Source organism: Lonchura striata, chromosome 2, assembly GCF_046129695.1.
Source record: "Lonchura striata isolate bLonStr1 chromosome 2, bLonStr1.mat, whole genome shotgun sequence".
Taxonomy (NCBI): domain Eukaryota; kingdom Metazoa; phylum Chordata; class Aves; order Passeriformes; family Estrildidae; genus Lonchura; species Lonchura striata.
In genome coordinates, this window is record NC_134604.1 from 94,212,566 (window position 1) to 94,234,232 (window position 21,667).

The 21,667-nt window shown below is 34.6% G+C and overlaps 1 protein-coding gene across 1 annotated transcript in view; it reads right to left on the reverse strand.

Annotated features, from left to right (window-relative positions):
* Window positions 1–2,377: 2,377 nt before the first annotated feature.
* PRKX (protein kinase cAMP-dependent X-linked catalytic subunit) overlaps window positions 2,378–21,667 on the reverse strand; it is a 54,977-nt gene continuing 35,687 nt past the window's right edge. The window contains exons 4-9 of the mRNA XM_021545558.2: window positions 20,867–20,986; window positions 15,139–15,234; window positions 11,518–11,575; window positions 9,425–9,502; window positions 6,461–6,609; window positions 2,378–6,065 (exon numbers count right to left, since the gene is read on the reverse strand). Of these exons, the coding sequence (XP_021401233.1) occupies window positions 6,484–6,609; window positions 9,425–9,502; window positions 11,518–11,575; window positions 15,139–15,234; window positions 20,867–20,986 (478 nt within the window). The 3' untranslated portion in view covers window positions 2,378–6,065; window positions 6,461–6,483. The remainder of the gene's footprint in view (window positions 6,066–6,460; window positions 6,610–9,424; window positions 9,503–11,517; window positions 11,576–15,138; window positions 15,235–20,866; window positions 20,987–21,667) is intronic.

The following is a 21,667-nucleotide window of genomic DNA, read 5'->3' on the forward strand; positions in this document are numbered from 1 at the left end:
TGCTCAGTTATACTCTCACAAAGCTGCTCAAAGAGACTGACTTGGTCCTTCAAGTTGAAAAGACTTAAGTTTAGGCTCTGCAGTCTTGACCAAGTTTCTGTTTGCTTCATGTGAACTGCTGTAGTATTGCACTGAAAGCACAACTACCTCCTCTGCACACTTGGGGAGAAAATTAGGAGCATTATGATTTTAAAGCACTGTCCTCCAACCAAGGATTTTAGTATCAAGGATTCTCTAAACTAGACTGATTATTGACTTAAATTGAAATGAACTCTTGACTCCCAAAACTACATTTTTGGATACAATATTGAGAAAAAGGGGAATTTTACCTTAAAAGCCAGCATAAACTTCAGCAGGCACCATTTTTTCTATAACATTTAGTAATAGAACTACAACACTTAGTGATCGATTGCATTTGCAATATGTAGTGGATTAAAGTCCAAAGCAAGCTTTTTTCTTTTTTTCCCCCAAAATATTTTTCTCCCATTAATTTGCCTGCTTTATTACAATAGTCCAGAACATGGACAATATCCTGGAGAGAAGAATTGAACAAACAAAAAAACCTCCAACAAACAAACAATCTGAAGTTGGTTAGTTGTTTAATCTGGCACCAACGATGCTTTTCAAGCCATCTATGTATCTATTATATAAAAACCAGTAGAGACACCACCTGCTTGAGTTCCACATACTAAAGGACAGGCCTGCATTTTTGATGTCTAAGGCTGCATATCAGTTTTGGGATGTGCCTCACTGGCCAGAACTACAGATGCAGTAAGAGATGTTAGACTCTCAACTGCTCCAAAAAATTATTGGCATTGAAACAAGCGCAGTGAATCAGATAAACCTACCTAAGTTGAAGTTGGTATAATAGCCCCAAAGATTGCTGCACTTTTCACAGAATAATAGTTTGAAATACGATTGCACAAAACTGGAAAAGTATTTGGATACACAGAAAATTGTACAAATCAGCTTGCTAAAATTTTACAGTATTTCTGGTTTCAAAGATAAATACAAAGGTTGACATACATTCATATATGATGATTTTTTGAAGGGTAGATGGAAAGAGGGCATGAAAGACAGAATGGAGTTGTCTTCTACTGAGAGCAGCAGAAGAGCCTTTTACTTTCCCTGTGAAAAGATGCCTGAATTCTGCAGCTGATATCGAAGCAACTAGCAGGAGTTTGCATGTGGAAGGGCTTGATTTGTGAATTATATAAGAATTCACAAAGTACTGGGCAGGATCCAGATGTAACAATGCCAGCTGCTTTCTACCATTCCTTAGAGTATCATACCTTTACTAGTTAACAGAGGGCCACAGAACAGTGGGCTATTGTCAAATGCAGTTTTAAGAGTGTTTTGTCCTAAAAAGGCCTAATGAAGTGTAAGAAATGAGAGATCTGGGGGTAGTGAACAAAACTTACCTGCCCTGAATAAGTGAAAAAGTGTATTTTAAATGGCTTTTATTGGAAAAGAGTTACATGTGCATTCAAAAAAGATGTAGCACTCACAACAAATGAACAAAAACTCCCACACATGGCTGGGGTATGAACAACCCACCAAAAAAAAATCTTTTGTGTTGCCATTCAAAAAATGCCTGAAAATTCAAAAATGTAACTGAGAAGTTATTTCGATCCATGTCAAAGACATGACTAAAAGCTTGCCAGGGCTCATTGCAGTGTTCCTTCACTTTCCATTAGCAGTCTTCAACCTTGAAGCACATGACATAGTGGTTTACAAGAGAAAAACATCAATGCACAGAAATTAGAATTAAGCCAGGCACAAAAAAAACCCAATTCCATCTTTAACAAGCAAACCCTTAACCAGTCCAAACTGTATCAAGTAGGTTCTATGACTATGTAATTATCCCTAGATTCTGATATCTAGGAGAAAAGAAATAAAATACATTTGACCCAAGAGAAGGAATTTAAAGAGCTAAACAAATTTTGTTAGAAACAAACTTTTCAAGTTTTGATGGAAGAGGAAAAAGGGTAAGTCAGGTAGCCATTTTAAGAATTTTCTTCAATGCTTGAAGATACTGATTGAACTGAGTGTTCTGGACAGTGTTCAGGCCATTAAGTTGTGAAAATGCCAAAGCAATTAGAGTCATATAATCAAAGTTTAATGAGAAGTTCAAATTAACACTTTTGGTGTTACTACCTGGTACAGTACCTGAAATGGTTTTGAAAATGTACTTTTTGGTGCTTCTTCAATACCATCTAAAATCTGTTCCAACACTTGTGTCTTTTCTGAAAAGGCTTAAAATGTGAAAAGAAGGAACAGTTGTTTTTCTGCTCCTCTTGTCTCCCCTTTACCATTTTCTTGGATGAAGAACCCCAACATCCTTCCAGCATAAATGGAAGCAAACTAAGTTTAAACATTTGAAAAGATATAAAGGTTTATTAAATGAATCCAGATTTGACAGATATTACATTAAATTAAACAGCAATAAAGTTTTACTAGGGTTTATGTACAGATCACAGTGATTTTTCATTGTGCAATGAGGGCTGACTTTGTACTTACAGTGAGGGCTGAACAGTACTTACATGTGAGCTACAACAAGCAACCAGCAACACACAACATTAGCCCAAGTGAACCTCACAAGTCAGGCAGTCCAAAATGATTATGCAGCACACAAATGCCCGCTACTACTATCACTATTTACTACATGACAGAGTACTTATAAAGCAGTCAAGGTTTGCCATAGAAAAGTGCAAAACATGGGAAGTCTGTACATAGTACAGTACAAAAAGGAATCATGCTACAGTCATTGAAAGCTGAAAGAGTTCTATAGCATAGGAAGCACTGCATCACAACTCTTCTGAATGGCAAGCAGATGGGCTGCGGAACAGCCGTATCTTCATTGCTTTCAAAACTGTAAAATCCCTGTTTATCCATTTAAACATAGTTTAGTACCTATATTTGATCCATAACAATGACTTTCTACAGTGGAAGATCACATTAGTTAAAGCTCAGTAGCACACATATTCATTGATCAAGCTCATTTACAGGAAAATCTACAGCATATTCTTCATTGAAATCATGAAGCATTTATATCATTTGGTTACAAGGCAATTGAGTTTACAATTCATGTTTATCACTTAAAACCTCAGATTGGGCAATTAAAAATATAGATATAAAACTCAAAAATAAAAGTTTTTTTTTAATGTTAAACATTCTTGTTTACGGATGTAGAATATCAAAGGCTCCCTTTCAAGACAAGTCTTTACGCACAAGTAGACTTTAGCAGAAACAATCAAAACGAACTTCAGAGAACACCCTACTTGAATAGTAACTAAAAAAATCTTCTAGTCTTCTTAAAAGAAAGCCATAAATCCAGAATTCCTAGTGCAGTGTTTACCTGCATGAACACTCAGACAGAACTACATTAGTGGGCCATGAAGTTCCCAGTGAAGACTTAAAGCAGACTCACTTGTGCAAATAAATAAAATAGCCAGGTAATAACACCTCATCAAGTCCAGGTCTACAGAAAAAAATAACTGATAGCTTGAAATAATACTTCAAAAATGTTTTGGTTTTACCTTTTACTTCAGTATTTTAATTTTAAAAAAATGAAAGCAGTTTTGTACTAGAAAGCATGCTGACAAGGTCAGTAGTTAGGTGTGTATACACATGGCTTGGAAACAATGTAAAGTCAATGGATTATCATTATTAATAAAATGTATTCACTTCCTTAAGTCTCCATCATATTGAATGTCAGTGCATCCACTGCCAGCAACGGATAAGGGTAATGAAAAGAAAACTTGTATCTCCTGTTGTTCAAGGGTTCAAAACTTCTAACTGCCACTGTGGCAAATTACTCAATTTCAACTTCATTTCCTCAGATCTGAAGACTTAGAACAGCTTTGAAATTTGAAGAAAAATCCTACATTTAGCACACTTGCAGTATGTAAATTTTCAAATAAGAAATTGATGTACGTAGTATTCAGTCCATAAAATACCATCCATTTGTGCATTAAGAAAACTCCCCATTTCCTCCCCCTTACACAAAATGTGTTTTATGTGCTTCAGTTTTTCCAGTTGATTCAGAATAACTAATTCCACATATACAAATATAGTGGGCCAGATTAATCTTTCCAAGAGAATAAGGTACTTACACTAGGTTAAAACTGTAATTTCCTATGGATTGTCCTGTATTTCATTATACATTTCTACACAATAATTATTGAGTGGCAGCTGGGGCCATCAACTTCCATAACATCAAGACAGCTTTGTGATATTACAGAATTATCATTTTGAAATATCCTGATTTTGCTACACAATGTGCATTTTTGACAAGAGTTATACAGTCTCTTTTAGTAAGGACTTGCTTTATGAAGAAGTAATCTAATATCCTAGGAGTTACAGTTCTCAAAAAAATTTCCGTACTGTTTAAACAAAAAAAAAAAAATTGAGATCACTTTTCCACAAAGAGACTCCAGTAGCAGATCTGCCATAACATTATAAATATGACAATTTCAGTAACAATTACTAGAATGCCATTCAGGATTTAGTTTAGAAAAGCAAATTTTTGGCCTACATTTCTCATTGCTTTCACATCAAAAATGTGGAGTGTAGTTTTTGGGGAAAACTGTCTGTATGATCTAATTAAACAGTATTATGCAGAGCCATAATCACAGTAGTAGAATTCCACAGAGCTGATGTGTTCTGAGAAAAAAAAAATGGTCTAAATATGGTAATTTCACTAGAAGTTATCTAAACTGACAACATCCTAAAAAATGTAATTTTTTTTAATTGAAGCACTTCAACTCCCTTATATTAACACAAGTATCACAATATGTAACATGAAAAAAAACCTAAAAAAAAAAAATTTTGCCTAGTATTCAATCCACCTTCATGTTTCTGTGCATTCATATTTGAGATACATACATATGCACATACTGATATTTAGTGCTACTTAAAATGAAACAATATTGCAAACACTTCCCAAACAGTGTGCTCCAGCTGCTAGAAAGATGTTAACATAGGATGAAAAAAGAGTCTCTGTGCATCCAAAGTTAAAACTCTGTGCATATGAAATTGCTGGCAGCAGGGACTAGGACATTTTCAAAAAAAGGAGGAACAGAAAAATAAGGGTGTACTATATATTCAGTCTTCCCTCTGATATTCTAAAGTATACAGCATTCAACAAGAACTATTTCACTAATGAAAAAGGTCTGTTATGGCTCATTATTTACATTTGGAGAAGACTTGTGAGGGAACAATTCCTGTCAGAGCCAGTTAAAGCCCTTTTATCAGGATGGTCTGACTTGCATGTTTAGTGAGTTTTCATGTAAGGAATCTCATTTCAGACTGTATAATCACTCAAAATTCTGGTTCTCGAACAGACATAATTGTAACAGAACTTCATAAATTAGCCATTAAGATACATCTTTAACAAAAATAAAACATGCCCTGGTCTTTCTGCTTTCAAGTACTATGGTTGTAAGTGTGAGGCATTGGAAATTTTAGGTACAAATCTTATTTAAAACATAATTATTTTTGTTTTTTACAAACAATTATAAAATGTATATAAGATGATGAAAAACTCATTTATCCTTTTTTAAGACTTTTATTCCTAAAGAACTTCTGCAAAACATTATTTGAAAAATAAAAATCATAGACTCTGCAAAGTACAAAAATTTACATCTTTGCACAATTTCTGTGCTTTAGTTGTACTGTATCCATTATATACATATATACTAATTTGTGCTTTTAATTACACAACTTTAGTATAAACTTATAAAATTAAGTCTATGAGTTAACGATGCAAAAAGGATCTGGGAATAGCAGGAAACTTAATTCAACCGTAAGTTAAAAAAAATAATCCTAAAAATATCATTTTAGTTAGTCTACTTCAGAGCAGACTATCATTATTACAATATAATAAACTAAAGTAAAATGTTTATAGCCAAAAATTATTCCTGCCTGCCTCCATCTTTTTTGACATTTACTAATACATGTATCTGAATGCAGTATCATTCTTAGCCACAAAGAAAATCTTCCTTTCTCTCTGAACTCCATTGTTCTTCAGACTTGCTCTTAGCACTTCAATTTCCTTCCAGTTTCTAAGACAAAAAAAAAGAGAACACAAAACTCAAGGTGAACTATTTGAACTCAGTAACAAGTATCAACCTATCACATTTGTAAGAGAGAATATCCAGGGTACAGAATTAACCTCACAGTCTTATTCCTCTAGAATCTGCATTCTTAGTAGTAAAACCTTACAGTTAAGAATTATCACATTTCCTTATCTGTCAAATCAATCTTTCTTTTTACACATTAGTTTTAGAAATTTAAGGACAGAAGGACTTGAATATTCGTATGTAAATAAACCTTCATGAATGTAAAAAACCAAATCCTGTGAGGCAAGTTATTTTTGTCATTTCAACCCATTATGAATCAGAAAATGTAATTTCTATATATGGTTTCTTTCAAGGGCACTCTTGGCATTTGGACATACCTTGTCCAGTGTAGTTGTTACGCTCAGAAGTTCTTGAAAATTTCTAGATCTTTAGGAGGTACCGGAGGTGTCTTGTTCCAGTCATCTTCAGGGTAAGCTTCAAAATTGGAAGTATCCCCATCATTGGATACTTTGGGCACTATGGGAGGCTAGTCAGAAGAAGCACAACAAAAATGTTAGCAGTTTCCTCAATGAGATCCTCTCCATCATACTATTCTGTAAAAGATATATTAAACAAATGGAGTACAGATTTACAGTTCACCTTTTCCCTAATAGTGAATGGTATAAGAGAGAAGCTTGCAGCAACACATATACATCCCCGCTTTTTGTCAATTTTACACTTAAATAATGTGGTTAAAAGACACTTAGATAATTAATACACTTAATATAGATACCTATTTTATTGAGTACTAGCTTTTCAACTAAGAATCTTCATAGTAGCATGGGAAACTGCTACCATATTGAAGGAAAAAAGCCTCCTCTTCACTGCTTTCAAAAAGACTGCTTTTAAAGAAGTTGAAATTACTAACTTCTGTCTACCAACTGTGTTTTTTCCTAACCTAGCAATACATTGAAGCAGGTAAAGAAACTGCTTCATCATAACTCACATGAGGCTGTAAAAGTATCTTAATTCAAATAGATTGTTTTTATGAAACTTGAAGGTGACGAGCAATATCAGTTTCCTGTTTGTTTTCACAGAGGATCCTTTCAATTTCTAGTATTGCAAATCATCTTCAGAGTACCTGCAGTTTTAACCTGTCTGAAATCTAACATTGAGAATGCTCTGTGTTTCTGGCCACATACTATGAGATAAAAGATCCTTTCAGGGACATTTCATTAATTGCAGGTGTTAATGAAGGGCAAACTCTGTTTCCTTTCTCAAGGGATATTCATCTCTCTATCCTCAGCAACTGAGAGCTTAACTATTATGCTGAATCCAACAGAACACTTCAGAATGAGAAAACCTTATGGATGAACTGGCTCAAAGTCACACCACAGACAGAACTATAAAGTATAGCAAAATGCTAGCCTGCATATCCTCGAAAAGATAGAAGCCTGGCTGCCACTAGTTCATGAGATCTTATCTGAGCTTTTGGGCTTTTCAAAATGATGTCATCATCACTAGGTTCTCAATGGGAAAGATGGGTCCCTAACTTCTAACCTAGTATGTCTCTAACCTTCAGCCAAAAGCAGAGTCCTAATTTTGTGTCTAGCAGTCACAGTAATACTTCCCAGATGCTGAGGGAAATGTGCAGAATCTGCTCTGCCCCTGAGAAATGTTTGTTCCACTGTGGGTAGTGCCTAGTACCCCTCCTCTCTGTAAGCATTTTGGCAGAAAAAGCAGTTTTCTGAAGTGACATACAGAAAGAAAAGCCAAAGAGAGAAAGGATGATTAATGAAATTATTTCCTCCCTTTCAGCTATTGCTATTGTTTATATGATATTGATATTTAATACCTTATTAGGACTATTAATATATACATAATTTATATAATGGACAAATTCACACTTTTTACAGGGGAAATGGAGCATTGTGTGCATTATTTCATATTTTCAATCTCTTGAAAATAGTAGGAAATAGTGAAAACAAATTCTGAAGAATATAGCTGCCTCTACAAATAAACAAGTAAAATTCTGATCCACTTAATATCCCTAGTCAAGTTTAATTAAGCACCGTCTCATCTTCTAAGAGCTTAATGCAACCATAACAAAGATTAAGAAACCAGTTTTGTATTCATAATAATCTAAATGCTACAGTGACTCTTTTTTGATTATTTTTTAAAATAAAAATGCCACACAAATAATGTCTGGACCTGAAACATTTGATTGTACATCTAATAATCATTTTTAATACTATGTTTTTTATTGCTTTGGTTGTCATAAACTTCAGAGTTAATATATTATTAAACAGATTATCATCCAGTTTGTGTTCTTTGCAGGTTTCATTAAACAGAAAATACAGTAAATGAATACCTAGAAAAATGTGACTTCATTACAATGCATTTACATAAAATATCAAATGGTTGCAAGTAAGGACTTAAAACAAACCCACACATTTAAAACACCGTAAACTTATTTTTCTTAAAGAGAGAAGTCATCTACAGCTTTGCATTAGATACTGTTTACAAGAATACATCAAGAACATTTTAATATTGTCTCTTTTTATTTTGCAAGAACTCAAGGTATCTACCTGGAATTTAAGCACAAGAAAATAATGCAAAGAAAAGAAAAACAAATGTTTAATTGGTACTTGGTTGACTGCATGTGATAACCCAACCTTAGCTACAGAAAACCACTGCTGTAAGGAACTGTACAAGTTAGAACTCTGAGGAAGGAAAGAAAGCAGTTTTACTACTAAAGGACTTAAAAGCATTTTGTAGTGTTGATAGCTTTTGAAAACATCTGCCATCATACAATACTAGAATTCAGTGCTATAAAAAAAGTATCTTGGAATGACATTAATAAATCCTTCTCCTTCACCTTCCCTATTCCTCCTACTCTCATGTGCTTTACATTTTATTAAAACATTTACCTGAATTGAACTTAGCACAAAAATTTAAAGCCCAGAGTAAAATACTTCCATATACATAAGGAAAAGGAAAGAAATAAATTAAAAAAAAAAATTAAACCAACAAATTAGCAATCCCCTCCATGTCCCCGAATAAAAAAAACACAAGTAATCACTTATAAAACCCTAAACCTGAAAACTAACTAATCATCTCCAGCAAACTAAAGCAGAGATTTCTTTTTAGACAGTTCGTATATAGACAAAAATGCAAACATTCATACAATTACTCCATATTGCAAAAGGCAAATATGCATTTAATTACCAAGTGCGCATATAGACATGTGGTTATACACACACAAACACACAGATGCAACATCCAACAAACCTTCAACAGATCAGCTTAAATGAACAATGATTTCTCCTTGTGATGTCCTATACAGTATTTGTAGAATGTACCTTTAGTCTCCTTTGAGGTACAGCATCCCAGTCTATAGACCTGAACCATCGATGTCTCTTCACATCATCTGCTCCATTCTTTAAGGAAAGAAATCAAAGTAACTATTTTTTAAGGTACACATATGCCAAACCATGTATTTCCTTACAAGTACTGTGATATCAGGTCTATCCTGTTTTCTTTTTCTCAGGTGATAATCTTTAAAAGATTCTAAAGGATAAATTCATAGTGTTAATTCCCTAGTAGGTCCTGAGTTCCAGCAATAAAACCCAAGTAATTTTGATTTGGGGTTTCTTGGGGCTTTTTTTAGCATTCTTCTGACACAATGGAGATCAAGAATAGGCTTTAAAGTACCCCAAAACCATTATAGTCCTATTTACTTTTGTTTTCAACAACATTTTAGAGAATGCCTTTTATTCAGATATACTTTCTATTTGTTGCACTACAAAAAAACACAACTGAGGGTTGACAGCGTTTTAAATAATGTCTGGGAAACACACAGTTTTTTAAAAATATTACAGACATTTAATGCTGACAGCAAAAGGTTCTCAGTACTGTTACAAAAGTAAATATATTAAAACATTTGTTTTGATTTTAGATACACAGCTAAAGGTGTATTTGCCTTGTAATGATCATTGTCTTTGAGCTGCCTGTTCATGATTAAGCTTGTTTCAAGCACAGACTTGTTCTCCAGGCATTAAGTACTGGGGAAAACCAGCTGGTTGTCTGTCTCAGGCCTGATCAAAGTACAGAACTCAAGACTGTAACACATACAGCTCCACAAAACCAACCAGTATCACACATTTAGGTTTTTTCAGATTTATGTGGAGTGGACCTATCCATGATCATATCCAATAAGGCATCAAGGAGAAGAGTATCACATAGTTCCTTCAAAAGCAGATTTGACTGAAATGTTTCACCAGAAAATGTTTTGTGGGATTTAAATCTTATTAGAACAATTATTACAATGGAAAAGGATCAGACACAAGACTGACCGAGTGCTCCCACCCCAAAATCTGCTCTTAATTAGAACTATTTTTTGAATTTTAGTCAATTATAGGGAAAGTCCCAAAACAAACCTAAGCAAGCACAGACTAAAAACATCCTCCAAAACAACACAAAACCTAGCCAAACCCATCTACTAAAGCCTATGTTTGAACAAGTCAAGATTTGCTTTTGGTCTTGTTTTCCTTCAAAACTGTCCAAAGATATAAAAGTTTTCACTGGTAATTAAGTTTAAAAATTTTCAGCTTAAGAAATCCTCCTGAAAAAGACTACAAAGGATTCTGAAGGATAAGAAAAACATTATTTCCTGTTTTTTCTTACCAGTCTAACTTTGTGCTATAAAAAGGCTCCAAAAGAAAACACTGGACAGCTGGTTAAAACATTTATATTTATATTAATATGTTAAGAAACTTCTTTACTTTAAGAAACCTTTAAGAAACCTATTACCATCTTCACCTGTGGTTACCAATCAGTGTGCTTTGGGCCAAAAAGCAAACCTCTAATATCCCTTGCCCAGAGAAACAAAAAATTTAGGTGTCTTTAAAGAGAAAGATTATACAAGCTAATTTCAGTATCATTGTCTTCATAAATCTGTTTGAATTAGGGTAAATAATTCTTCCTGGTGGAAGAGTATTTGACTGTGTTTAATCAGCCCCACCAAGACAATGACCAGGTATCACAGTACTACAACAATCCTTATACTTTTAAAATAATTTTTAAACTTCAAGTTTGATTAGAGATCCTTCTGAGATTAACACTCCCACAAAAAAAGAACCAAATGAGCTGGCACCCTGCACTACCAGACTTAATACCATGTTTCTGGTCTAATCAAGGTTTTCACATTAATGAACAGAGTGGTGGTGAGGGAGAGGAAAACCATCCTCAAGAGTAGCATTAATCCAAATAGGGGAATGATTTTCAAAAACACAGAAGTACACAAGTAAAACTTTGCATAACCTAAGTAATGTGTGGGGAAATGTATCTATTTTCATGCTTATAATGATGAAAATTCTATGAAGAGCTGCTCTGTATCTTTCCTACAGAATACCTTCAACCTTGTGCTGTGTTACACTAAAGATTTCACACTGACCTTCATATTTCCTAGTCGTCTTGTTCTGTCAACCACAAGCAGCTTCTTAATAAGGTCTCTGAAGTAGAGAAAACATGTTCTCTGTTAAACAGAAGTAATTTATATTTGACTGTCAAGTGTTGCAGAACATAGGCATGCTTCCCTTTGACCATTCCTTTCCTCATATATCAGGACATTTAAGAGTAAGCAATAAAAAATAATCTAACAGAATTCTTGTAGATTCCTTTTAGACTCTTCCAAGAAACAAAGGAAAAAAAACAAACAACTCTGTCTCTTCTCTCCAATAGTATTTGGCACTATTTTGTTCTTTGTATTTTTGCATTTTGCTGGGCATTCCAAGTCTCAAAATGGATCTCCAATTTGTTTGTCAGAACTCAATGCTAATATATATTAAAAAAGCAGATAAAGCTGCACCCTCATCTTTACGCTAAATATCCAGGGAAACCATGAAAGAGTTAGTAATCTGCTTAAAACTAGTAACATCTATAATTTAATTGGAAACAAAAAGCCTCACTGATATAATAAAGCTAAATCAACATTTTAAAAGATTAAAAGTTTAGAGACATAAAACTCTTCCATTTTAATAGCAAAGTACTTCAAACATTAAGCCCCAAACAATGACGACATAAACCAAAAGTATCATAATTTATGGAATTAGCTTGATTACTTATGAGTTGAAAGAAAAATATGGCTTCATAGTTCTATAAGCAGTTACATTTTATCTCAAAGATTACTTTGATATTTGATTTTAGGAAACTGGCATTCTGGACTAATTGCATGAAGTAGCAATGTCAAGAAAGAACAAAAGTTTAACCATCCTTATTTCTATAATCTCAAGTATTCCTGAGAGATAACATACAGTATGAAATGATGGAGATTAAAGAGAAAAAAATTTGAACTAGCTATGATCTAACAATATCAAAGGTTAAAAAAGGTCAACTGTTTTATTTACAGAAAAAACACAAACATAGCAATGACACACCTGCCTCTCTCCATCCCTATCTGTAATACCTACTATGCCTCCCAAAAATAGCAGTGTTGCCTATCCTTCAAATCAAAAAAGTGTGTGCAGAAAGAACATATGAAATAAATGTACTAGACTGTTTAAAAAGCTATTGCTTTTGGCAGGAATACAATTCTAAAATTCAAATGGAAAAAAATTACCAGATACATGAATAAAAAAGTCCATGTAGAACGTAATTTTTAAAACTCTCATAATTATTCCAGACAATCCACATTTCAATTAGATTAAATCATGTGACCTACCCCTTTAACAGTCACCTTTCCAGAAATATCCCTTTCTACGTCACAAAGAAGAACATTCATAATGGAAGAGGCTATAAGGATGACTATAAGCACACTTAGAAGCAGGACTGAAAAGAAATCCAGAAACCCAAAAAGAGATTCACAGTTTATGGTTAAAGACACTTTCCTATTCCTATAAAACCAGAAAACATTTTATAGATCATTCTTGGCTTGCTTCAGAGATTCATCATAAAACAAGTAAGGGATGAGCTTACTTGCTGATACAGTGCTGTTACTAAAGATACTTGCTGCACTGGACCAGTGAAATATCCATTGAATTGAAACAAATGATAGTTCAGTAGTTCTTTATTACATTGGTCCTAAAAAATCATTTAAAAATGATGTTACAATTAATTCACTAGATATGCTGGTATATGTTTTTAGAAATCAAATTCTACGTTAAGGTCTCAGCAGACCAATAATCAGTAAAATGCCTAACAGTGACATTTTGTTTGGAAGTCTCCAAAAGTGGCATTGCAAAGAAAAGTTTAAAAAGGCAGTAAGAGTGACATTCATGCAGCAGGAGGGAAAGCAGAAGTTGTATAAATTCAGAAAGTACTGAGTAGAGGAGGTGATGGGGGTCAGTGAGTGAAAAGTTCCAAGGTCCATAAGCTCAGGTAGTACATACCCCTAGGGAGAGAAGCACTCTCAAGAATTCAGAAAGGGAAAGAGTTTTACTGCCTCAGAACAGAGAGTTAAAACATTGTATAGCACTAATGCTTCAGAAAGTTTGGATGTGACAGGACCCAAGACAGTCTCCTTTCTGGCTGAAATACTGACTTATTGGAAGAAGAAAGAGAAAACAGATGGGTAAGAAGGTAAGAAGCAGACTACCTTCATTGGACAAAATAATCTTGGTGCTTGTTTTAAGCTAATGATGCAAAGATGTTCAAGGACTACCCAGTTCTGCATCTTGTGGTTTAAAAGAAGGAAGAGGGGCAGATATCCAAGACATTGTGCTTAACAGTTACTGCATAAAGCAAGTGAAGTCACAGAAGTAGCACAGCCAGCAGGACAGAACAGTGATTGTCCCCCTCTACTTGTGGGGAGACCACACCTAGTGCTCCCAGTTCTGGGCCACTCACTTCAGGAAAGACACTGAGATGCTGGAGTGTGTCCACAGAAGGTCAATGGAGCTGGTGAAGGATCTGGAGAGTAAATTCTACAAGGAGTGGCTGAGGGAGCTGGGATTGTTTAGCCTGGACAAAAGGAGGCTCAAGGGTGACCTTATTAGTTTCTGTAACTGCTTTCACTATATTGGACACATTGTCAGTGATGATAACCTAATTTGTGGTGTTCCACCTTCTGATCACAATATTATAGTTCAGTGCACAGAATACTACAAGAGATAATCAGTTTTCTTTCCAAGACCAATTGGATTAGGAAGACCAGATAATGAGACTACACTAAACTGGAAACTGTGTTAGAGCTACTAAGATAAAACTGCTACAAAGACAAAAATATGAAACACTAATCAGCCTAAGGGGAAACAGTCAAGCTTCATTCAGTGCATTTGATTATTCAGTGGAGGCTTAAAAAAAAAAAAAAAAATCTCAAATAATTAATTTTGCTTGTATCTGTTTACCCAGTAGTGACAATAAGCAAGTGCTTCTCTGAAGTCACCATCAAAACATTACAAGTGATTAACATAGGAATAACTTCCTGTCTTCACTCCCTCACTCATTCATTCAATTCTCAAGTAGGAAAAATTTCACGTTTATAATTGCATTTCCTCAGTTTCAATGTTTACTAAAAATTTTTGCAGTTATGGAATTTTTAATTACAGAAAAAAACGTATTTCATCCGCAATAAATACTGAGAATTAAACCCACATTACATGTATATGTAATACTCCATATTGAACTGAGCCCCTGCTATGATAAATTTAAGTTGATTTTACACTAGAATTTCTGAAGTTTGCTCAAGAGTGATTTAAGTGGTATGTATCTACAGACAAACAGTTTAGTGTTCTATTCCTGCTCTCCTAATTTTTACTCAGGTTATCTCCTCATATTTCTCCTCTTGACCTTCTTATAGTACATGCCAATGGTGTTTGCACAAGGTGTAAATGCATTTAATAACTCAATACACAGAAAAGAGAGACAGATATTATCTTACAACTGTATCACCACCTTGAAGTATACCAAATATATAAGTTTATTTGGACTGAAAGTGTAAATGCAATATAAAATATTTTCCAACATGATATTTCAGAATATCAGAACCTGAAATCAGGACTTCTAAAAGGGTTTTTTAGAAACAGTGATCAGGAGGTATTTAGAATAGAAACGACAGTGTTGGAAGTCATAGACTTACTTTACATATAAATCCAAATGCCTCGGGAAATCTATTTTGCCAGCAAGAATCTTCTGATAAATACCAAATGGATTGTCATCAAAAAATGGAGGAAACCTATTTTAATACAGAAGATTTTCAGATGTTAGAAAAAGAAGTTCTAAAAATCTTATAATCAGTATTATGCTATAGCAATTCCCCTCAGAAACAACTAATTTTATTGTTCTTTTTGGTAGGACAGTACAATCAAAAACTATCTTGAAGAATAATTTAAGGCTGCCATTGAACAGAAAACATTTTTGTCAGCAACACATTGAATGCAGAATTAAAATTTAAACATTAAAAAAGAAGAGAAAAACATAAAATTGCAATATAATTGCAGTAAAAGTAATTTATGAAAAAAAAAAAATTCAGTGTTAAAAAATACTTTGCTTTTATCTCTAAAACCCAGGGATATACTCTCCAAAAGAGCATTACCATTTCTGATCATGTCCTGTAACTGCCGGCACACCCTTATTTACCAGTTTCTGTCTAAAGTGTTGAAGGACCTTCACATGAATACATTATCCAGGTCAGTTATTTGTTGTGTATCTTGAATTCAAGTATATGTTTTGCTAGATAAGGTATTTGAAACAGTTACACTGCTCACAACTCTCCAAGTGCAGTAGCCTTTCTGTGTGGTACAGATAAAGTTTTCATTTCATAATCTTCCCCATGACAAACAGTAAATAACATGTAATTAAAATTCTATATTTATGTCTTCTATGAAGTTCTTCATGAAGTTATGAGCTAACAGTTAAGTAGCTGTACTTGTACAGCTACAGCAAGAATTAAAAGTTTTCTGCTGTGCTTCCTTTACTAGTACAGTACACGCCGGATTGCTGCAAGAGGTGCCTCAGTACACCAGTTCAGGCAGCTGAGCCCAAGCACCGACTGCGTTCTGAGTGTCAGTCATGCTCTTACCACAGGAAACCTTCTAAGGCAATGTAGTAACTCCTTCAGTAATTTCAGTCCTGCTTTGCCCTCTGTAACATGACCAAAACAACCCTCTTACTATGCTTCTGCCTCAAAATCCCCACAGAATTAAAAAAGCTGCAGCTTTTGAGTGCTGATCATATTGATAGCATCCAACCACTATTACAGTTTAAATAACATATTTTCACATTTCCCTAACATTTCATAATTATTTTCTCAGAGAACTTAACTGTGTGCACACACACACAATACAGTGCTTGTGGCTTTGGAAACCACTGACAGCACAAAAACAAGGATGAAAACATTTCTTCACTTCAGGCTCTTTTTTAAAATTTTTTGACAACAGACCAGCTTATTCTTCAACAAGTACTATACATTATTTCCATTATGTTTCCAGAAGTATTAATTTCTTCATTATTTAGCTGATGATCAAGTGGATTAGCATTCTCTTTGAAATACTGTAAATTTCAGCCATGGTAATAATCAAATTCCATCAGAATAATCAAGTAAAGGTGTCTGCAGGCTTTCAAAGCACTGAAAAGCATGACTAAACTATCCGGTCAGGGTAAGACTAAAGGACATCTTCTGCTGGTGTTCAGAAAGCCAGAGTACTTTATGAAAAACTACTTCCCAGCTAACTGGAAATTGGAAGAATCTCAGGAACAACACTTGTGCTATTAAAAATTCCTGCTCTGACACTAAAGAACAAGAAAATATGATTGCTATTTAACGTGCACAGGTTTTTCCCACACATGAAAGACCATTATATAAAATTTCTTATTTAGTCAAGCAACATAAATGTCCTTCACATTCCCCATAGCCAAGTTGACAAACACAGTCTTCTATTTATTACCTATTAGAATCTATAAATGCATAAAGCAATTAAGCTATTTTAAACTCTGTATTACAAAACTATCAGCTGCAGTAAGCAGATTACTGTACATTACTGAGGTGTGAAATCAAGAAGAATAGAAGTATATATGATTTTTTTCATACTTACATTGCATTGTTTTAATTGCTGTTTGCTTTCCCACTTTGAAAATTCAAAATTAGTGTATCTAGAGTGCTTGTGAAAAATTTAAATCACTGTTGGCTATATAGTAATTTTATGGCAATTAAAGTGCATTTGAACTCTATGTAAAATGACAACAGCTTTGAAAGATTGCAGAGTTTTCTCATGGACAAACCAAGCAACTTAATTTTGACACTTTTTGAAAATGTCAATTTTCAACACAGCACAGATTTTAGACAAAACAACACAAGTACTGTTCAAGAAGCTACCTAATAAATCACCAAAAATCCCCCTGAGTTTCAGACTTTCTTCACAACACAAACACAAACAGCTGCCTTTTCACCAACTGAAAAGAAGCTACAAAAAATATCATCCCCATAAGCGGGAGAACAGCTGCAAACCATTCCTTTTGCTAGCTGAAGTATAACAATAGCATGGACATAAGTTTCCAAGACAGTCTGAAGAACAGAAGTTGTAAAACCTCAAGGGAAAACACACAGGTCTGAGAATATGAAACTGCAGACAGGAACCATTAACTTACCTAAAATGCCAGACTAGCACATCACATATGACAACCAAAGCAAAAATAAAAACCACAAATCCCATATTAATACACAAAATTCATATTAGCTGTGTATCTGATAACAGTAGAATTACAACCTAATGTTAAATAACAAGTATATTTTTCTTTGCATTAAATTGTAACAGAACTCAATTACTCAAAATAGGTTTTTTTTTTGTATTGAGTTTGTTTAGCTTGTTTACATTAACTCAATGAACTTGGTGTTATCCATCTGTTAAGTTTCCTTCTCACCCTTGCTTCTCCCTGCTCCTTGCCCTTTCTGTACCTTCCTATCTTAAACCTAAACAGGACCTTGCCTTAAACCTAGTTTGTGCAGAAAAATAATTTAATCGGCCTCCAGAGATTAAGTTAGGGAAATAAGACACTGTAGAACAGGAAGGTGTGGGTTTGTTTGTTTGTTTTTAGAGAGGCCATTTCCTTACACACCTACCAATTCTTTTCAATCGCTTTTGGGCTTCAGAGAGACTTAACTTCAGGAAATAACTACCAAATGTCTTATATTAATTTACTTGCAGACAATAACTTAAAAGTCTTGAAGTCAGGTTTTGTTCACCTTCAAAATATTTTATCTATCAAAACTCAAAGAAGAGTTACAAAAGCTTAAAGTTAACTAGGACTGTTTCTGTAATAAAAGCCTTGACAGTAAATATCTAGTCACATCTTGAGTTGGTGAAGAAAACTGCTTCAAAACACTATTGCCAAGAACAGCAAAAAGTTGATAAAATGCTAAAAACATACATTCATTGTGACAACCTTCCCATCTAAAGGAAACACATTCAAACCATAATTCCTGCCCAAAACAAGCCTCAAAATTCAAACATCCCGAACAAACAAGCTTGTATGGAGTCCTTTTTCCAGCTTTGGAAAATGACTGAATGCTGCTTTATTTAATTTTTTAGTGTTGGATGGAGTTCCTATCCAAAGCAGCATTCCATCATTATGAAAAGCATGTATATACAAGTACTATAGTAAAAAAAAACTTAGAAAATCACACAGCAGACAGCTGCTCTGTCAATCAGCCTATATAAAACCGCACTTGATTTTCAGGACAGTGTAAGCTATCTCTATTGGTTAAAAGCCTCTAAAAGCTGAAGTGTTAATATTAAGCCACCTCCCTCTCATCTCCCCACTCTGAAATCCAGGTCTTAACCCTTGAGCCAGACAGTATCATGACGCAGAAGATCCTACACAGAAACAACAGCAGCTGCTCCCTTTTTTTATGAACAATATATACCAGTCATATTTCAGTAGAATATACAGAAATCATACTTCAGTACCCTGCAGTCTTGAGGTCTCAATGACCCCAAATATCTTGCTTGACTGCCACCTGTGTTCAGGATGTTAACTTGCAAACCATGTTTCTATTAGTGGTCTAGTGGAGAGAATCCTACCAACATCTCTAAGGGATGCAAATAAAAAAGGTCCAATATCCATCTACACTGAGACCACACAGACCTAACAGCGAGTGGTCCCACTAAAACCCATGGCAGGAAGCTAAATCACAGCTGGGTGACTGCAGCACCTGTGCTCATATTACAGACCGGACACTTCTCTATTATCTTCCCGCTGTCTAGGACTAAGATTAGTGGCAATAAGCTTGCTGGGAATGTCTTTTCTCTGAGAATATTTCAGACTCTCTCTGAGAAGGACTCTTTTAACCAACTTGGGCTGCTCACCTTACAGGAAGCAATGGAAAAAAGGTGAAGACTGGCCTCTGTACAGATCAGCCCACACAAACAACAACTTCATATTAGACCAGTCAGCCAAGCCTGCCAGCAACTATTTTTATTGCTTTTCTGTCTACAAATTGCAGTGAGAATCAAAGTCAATGTATATGCAAGCCTTCAGGACACTCAGAAACCAAGCAGTGGGTAGCAATGCTGTGCTGCTATTGAGTGAACGTCAGCAGTACATGCAGCAGATTAGAGCTCTGAAGTGACCACCCATCCATCAGGGGAGCTACTTGCTCAGGCAAACTTACAAGCTTGTCCAAACACTGGAAGAGTCACCAAAGTCACTTTGAAATTACAGTACTGCACAGAGAAAAGGATGAATAAATCCAAACAAGGACACTTTGTTCTCATCAATCTACAAGGCTGCAGATTTATAAGGAAAGGCCACAGAGGACACCTAATGCACCTGGGGACCAAGAAGGCATAGAATGCACTGAGCCAGGTACTAGGCAGAAGGTATGGAACTATGACGAAGGCAGAACTATGAAATCAAACTGATGAAAGAAGCTGTTTATTTTTTCAGAAGCTATGAAAGCCTTGTTTTCATCTGCATTTGTCCTACAGCACCCACCACGGCAAAGCCAATTGCTTTCAAAAATCCAAATCTTTTTTCAAGTACCCTCAAACAAAATAGCCAAGACAAAAAAAAAAAAAAGGAAAACCACGCAGATGCCTTGCTTAGCAGACAAGTATAATTCCACATTCTACCTCAGTTATTTATTTTACTGAAGAAAATATTTTTTTAAATCAGAGCAAATTGAGACAATTACTTTTATCTAACTTATACTAACAAGTCACGAACAGTTAAGTATATTAATGCCAAAAACTGTTTCTTCAGTTTGAATTACTAACTTCTGAGAACACTGCTTTATCAAAAAAATTCCACAACAGCGAAAGTAGCATTTGAGCAAACTGATTTCAAACAGACCTATGAAGCTTTTTGCTGTTCTTCCTCTGGTTTAAAGAAAAACAGTGCTCAGTTGTAATACAAACTGTATTAATAAAAGTCTTCCTACTTGCCACTCTGCATTTTTACAGACTAAAGATCCCACTGTAACTAGGATTTCCCTATACTGGAAATTAATTACAGAAGTAGTCCTCTTCTTTACCCTTTAAATGTAAAGGGCCTCGTGAATAAAACTAAACTTCAGCAAAACCTGAATTTCCAAAACACTTAAGGAAAAGAGATGTCAAAAAAAGTCTTAAAAAAACCACAAAAACCCAAACCAATAAACAAAATCAACAAACTCAAACCCCTAAAACATTCTCAAAACAACAGTGATATATGTTGTTTTTAAAGCTTCCCAGTTCCTTTCTTCAACAGCAGAAATTAAACTGGTATAGCAATAATAAATTTAGCCCAAATTCACTAATTCAAATACTGTAAAGAGAACTAGCAAACAATTCTGTATTACATATGGCTGTAATATAGTAATTATCACTTACCCTGATAACATCTCAAATATAAGAATTCCTAGGGCCCACCAATCCACAGCTCTTCCATGGCCTTTACTTTGTATAACTTCGGGTGCAAGGTACTCAGGAGTGCCACAGAGCGTCCACGTTCTGGTTGTAGAAGAAGGAAAAAGAAAACACAAAACAAACAACAAAAGCAGATCAAAGTGGAACTTAAATAACAGTAATAGGAAAAAACCACACACATAAGAACTACCCAACATATACCTATGTATTTACTGTACAAAGAAGCAGAAATAAGAAAGGCCTATACAAGATCTAAACAGACTGCTTTGATGATGTTCTCCAATTCTCCTGGAACACAGATATATACAAATTAAGAAACTTCCTTTCTCAGAAAATACCTGAGCACCGAGTTTCCCAGCTGGTGCTGTGGTACTCTACCCATTAGACTATACATTATTTTGAACTATTAACAGTGTTTTTCATGGACTACTTTTGACAGGCGAGCAAAGGACAACCTTAATGGCCTTCTCCAGAAAAACAAAGTTTCATTTAGAAAAAAGAAAAGGGAAGGAGGAGTCCTTAAAGCAGTAGTAGTTTAAATCAGTAAATAATAGCACATACATGAAGATTTGTTTTACAATCTAAGTTTTTAAAATAGTATTGAAATCTAACCTGTCATCACTTCTACAATACTCATTAAAATGGAAACATTTATATTTTTAGTTATTTAAAATATTTACAAGGCATAGTTAAGCAAGCGTGGGATAAGTAGGCAATGTTTCTGTGATATATTTATAAGTAATTTTTAGTCATAGGTTTCTATGG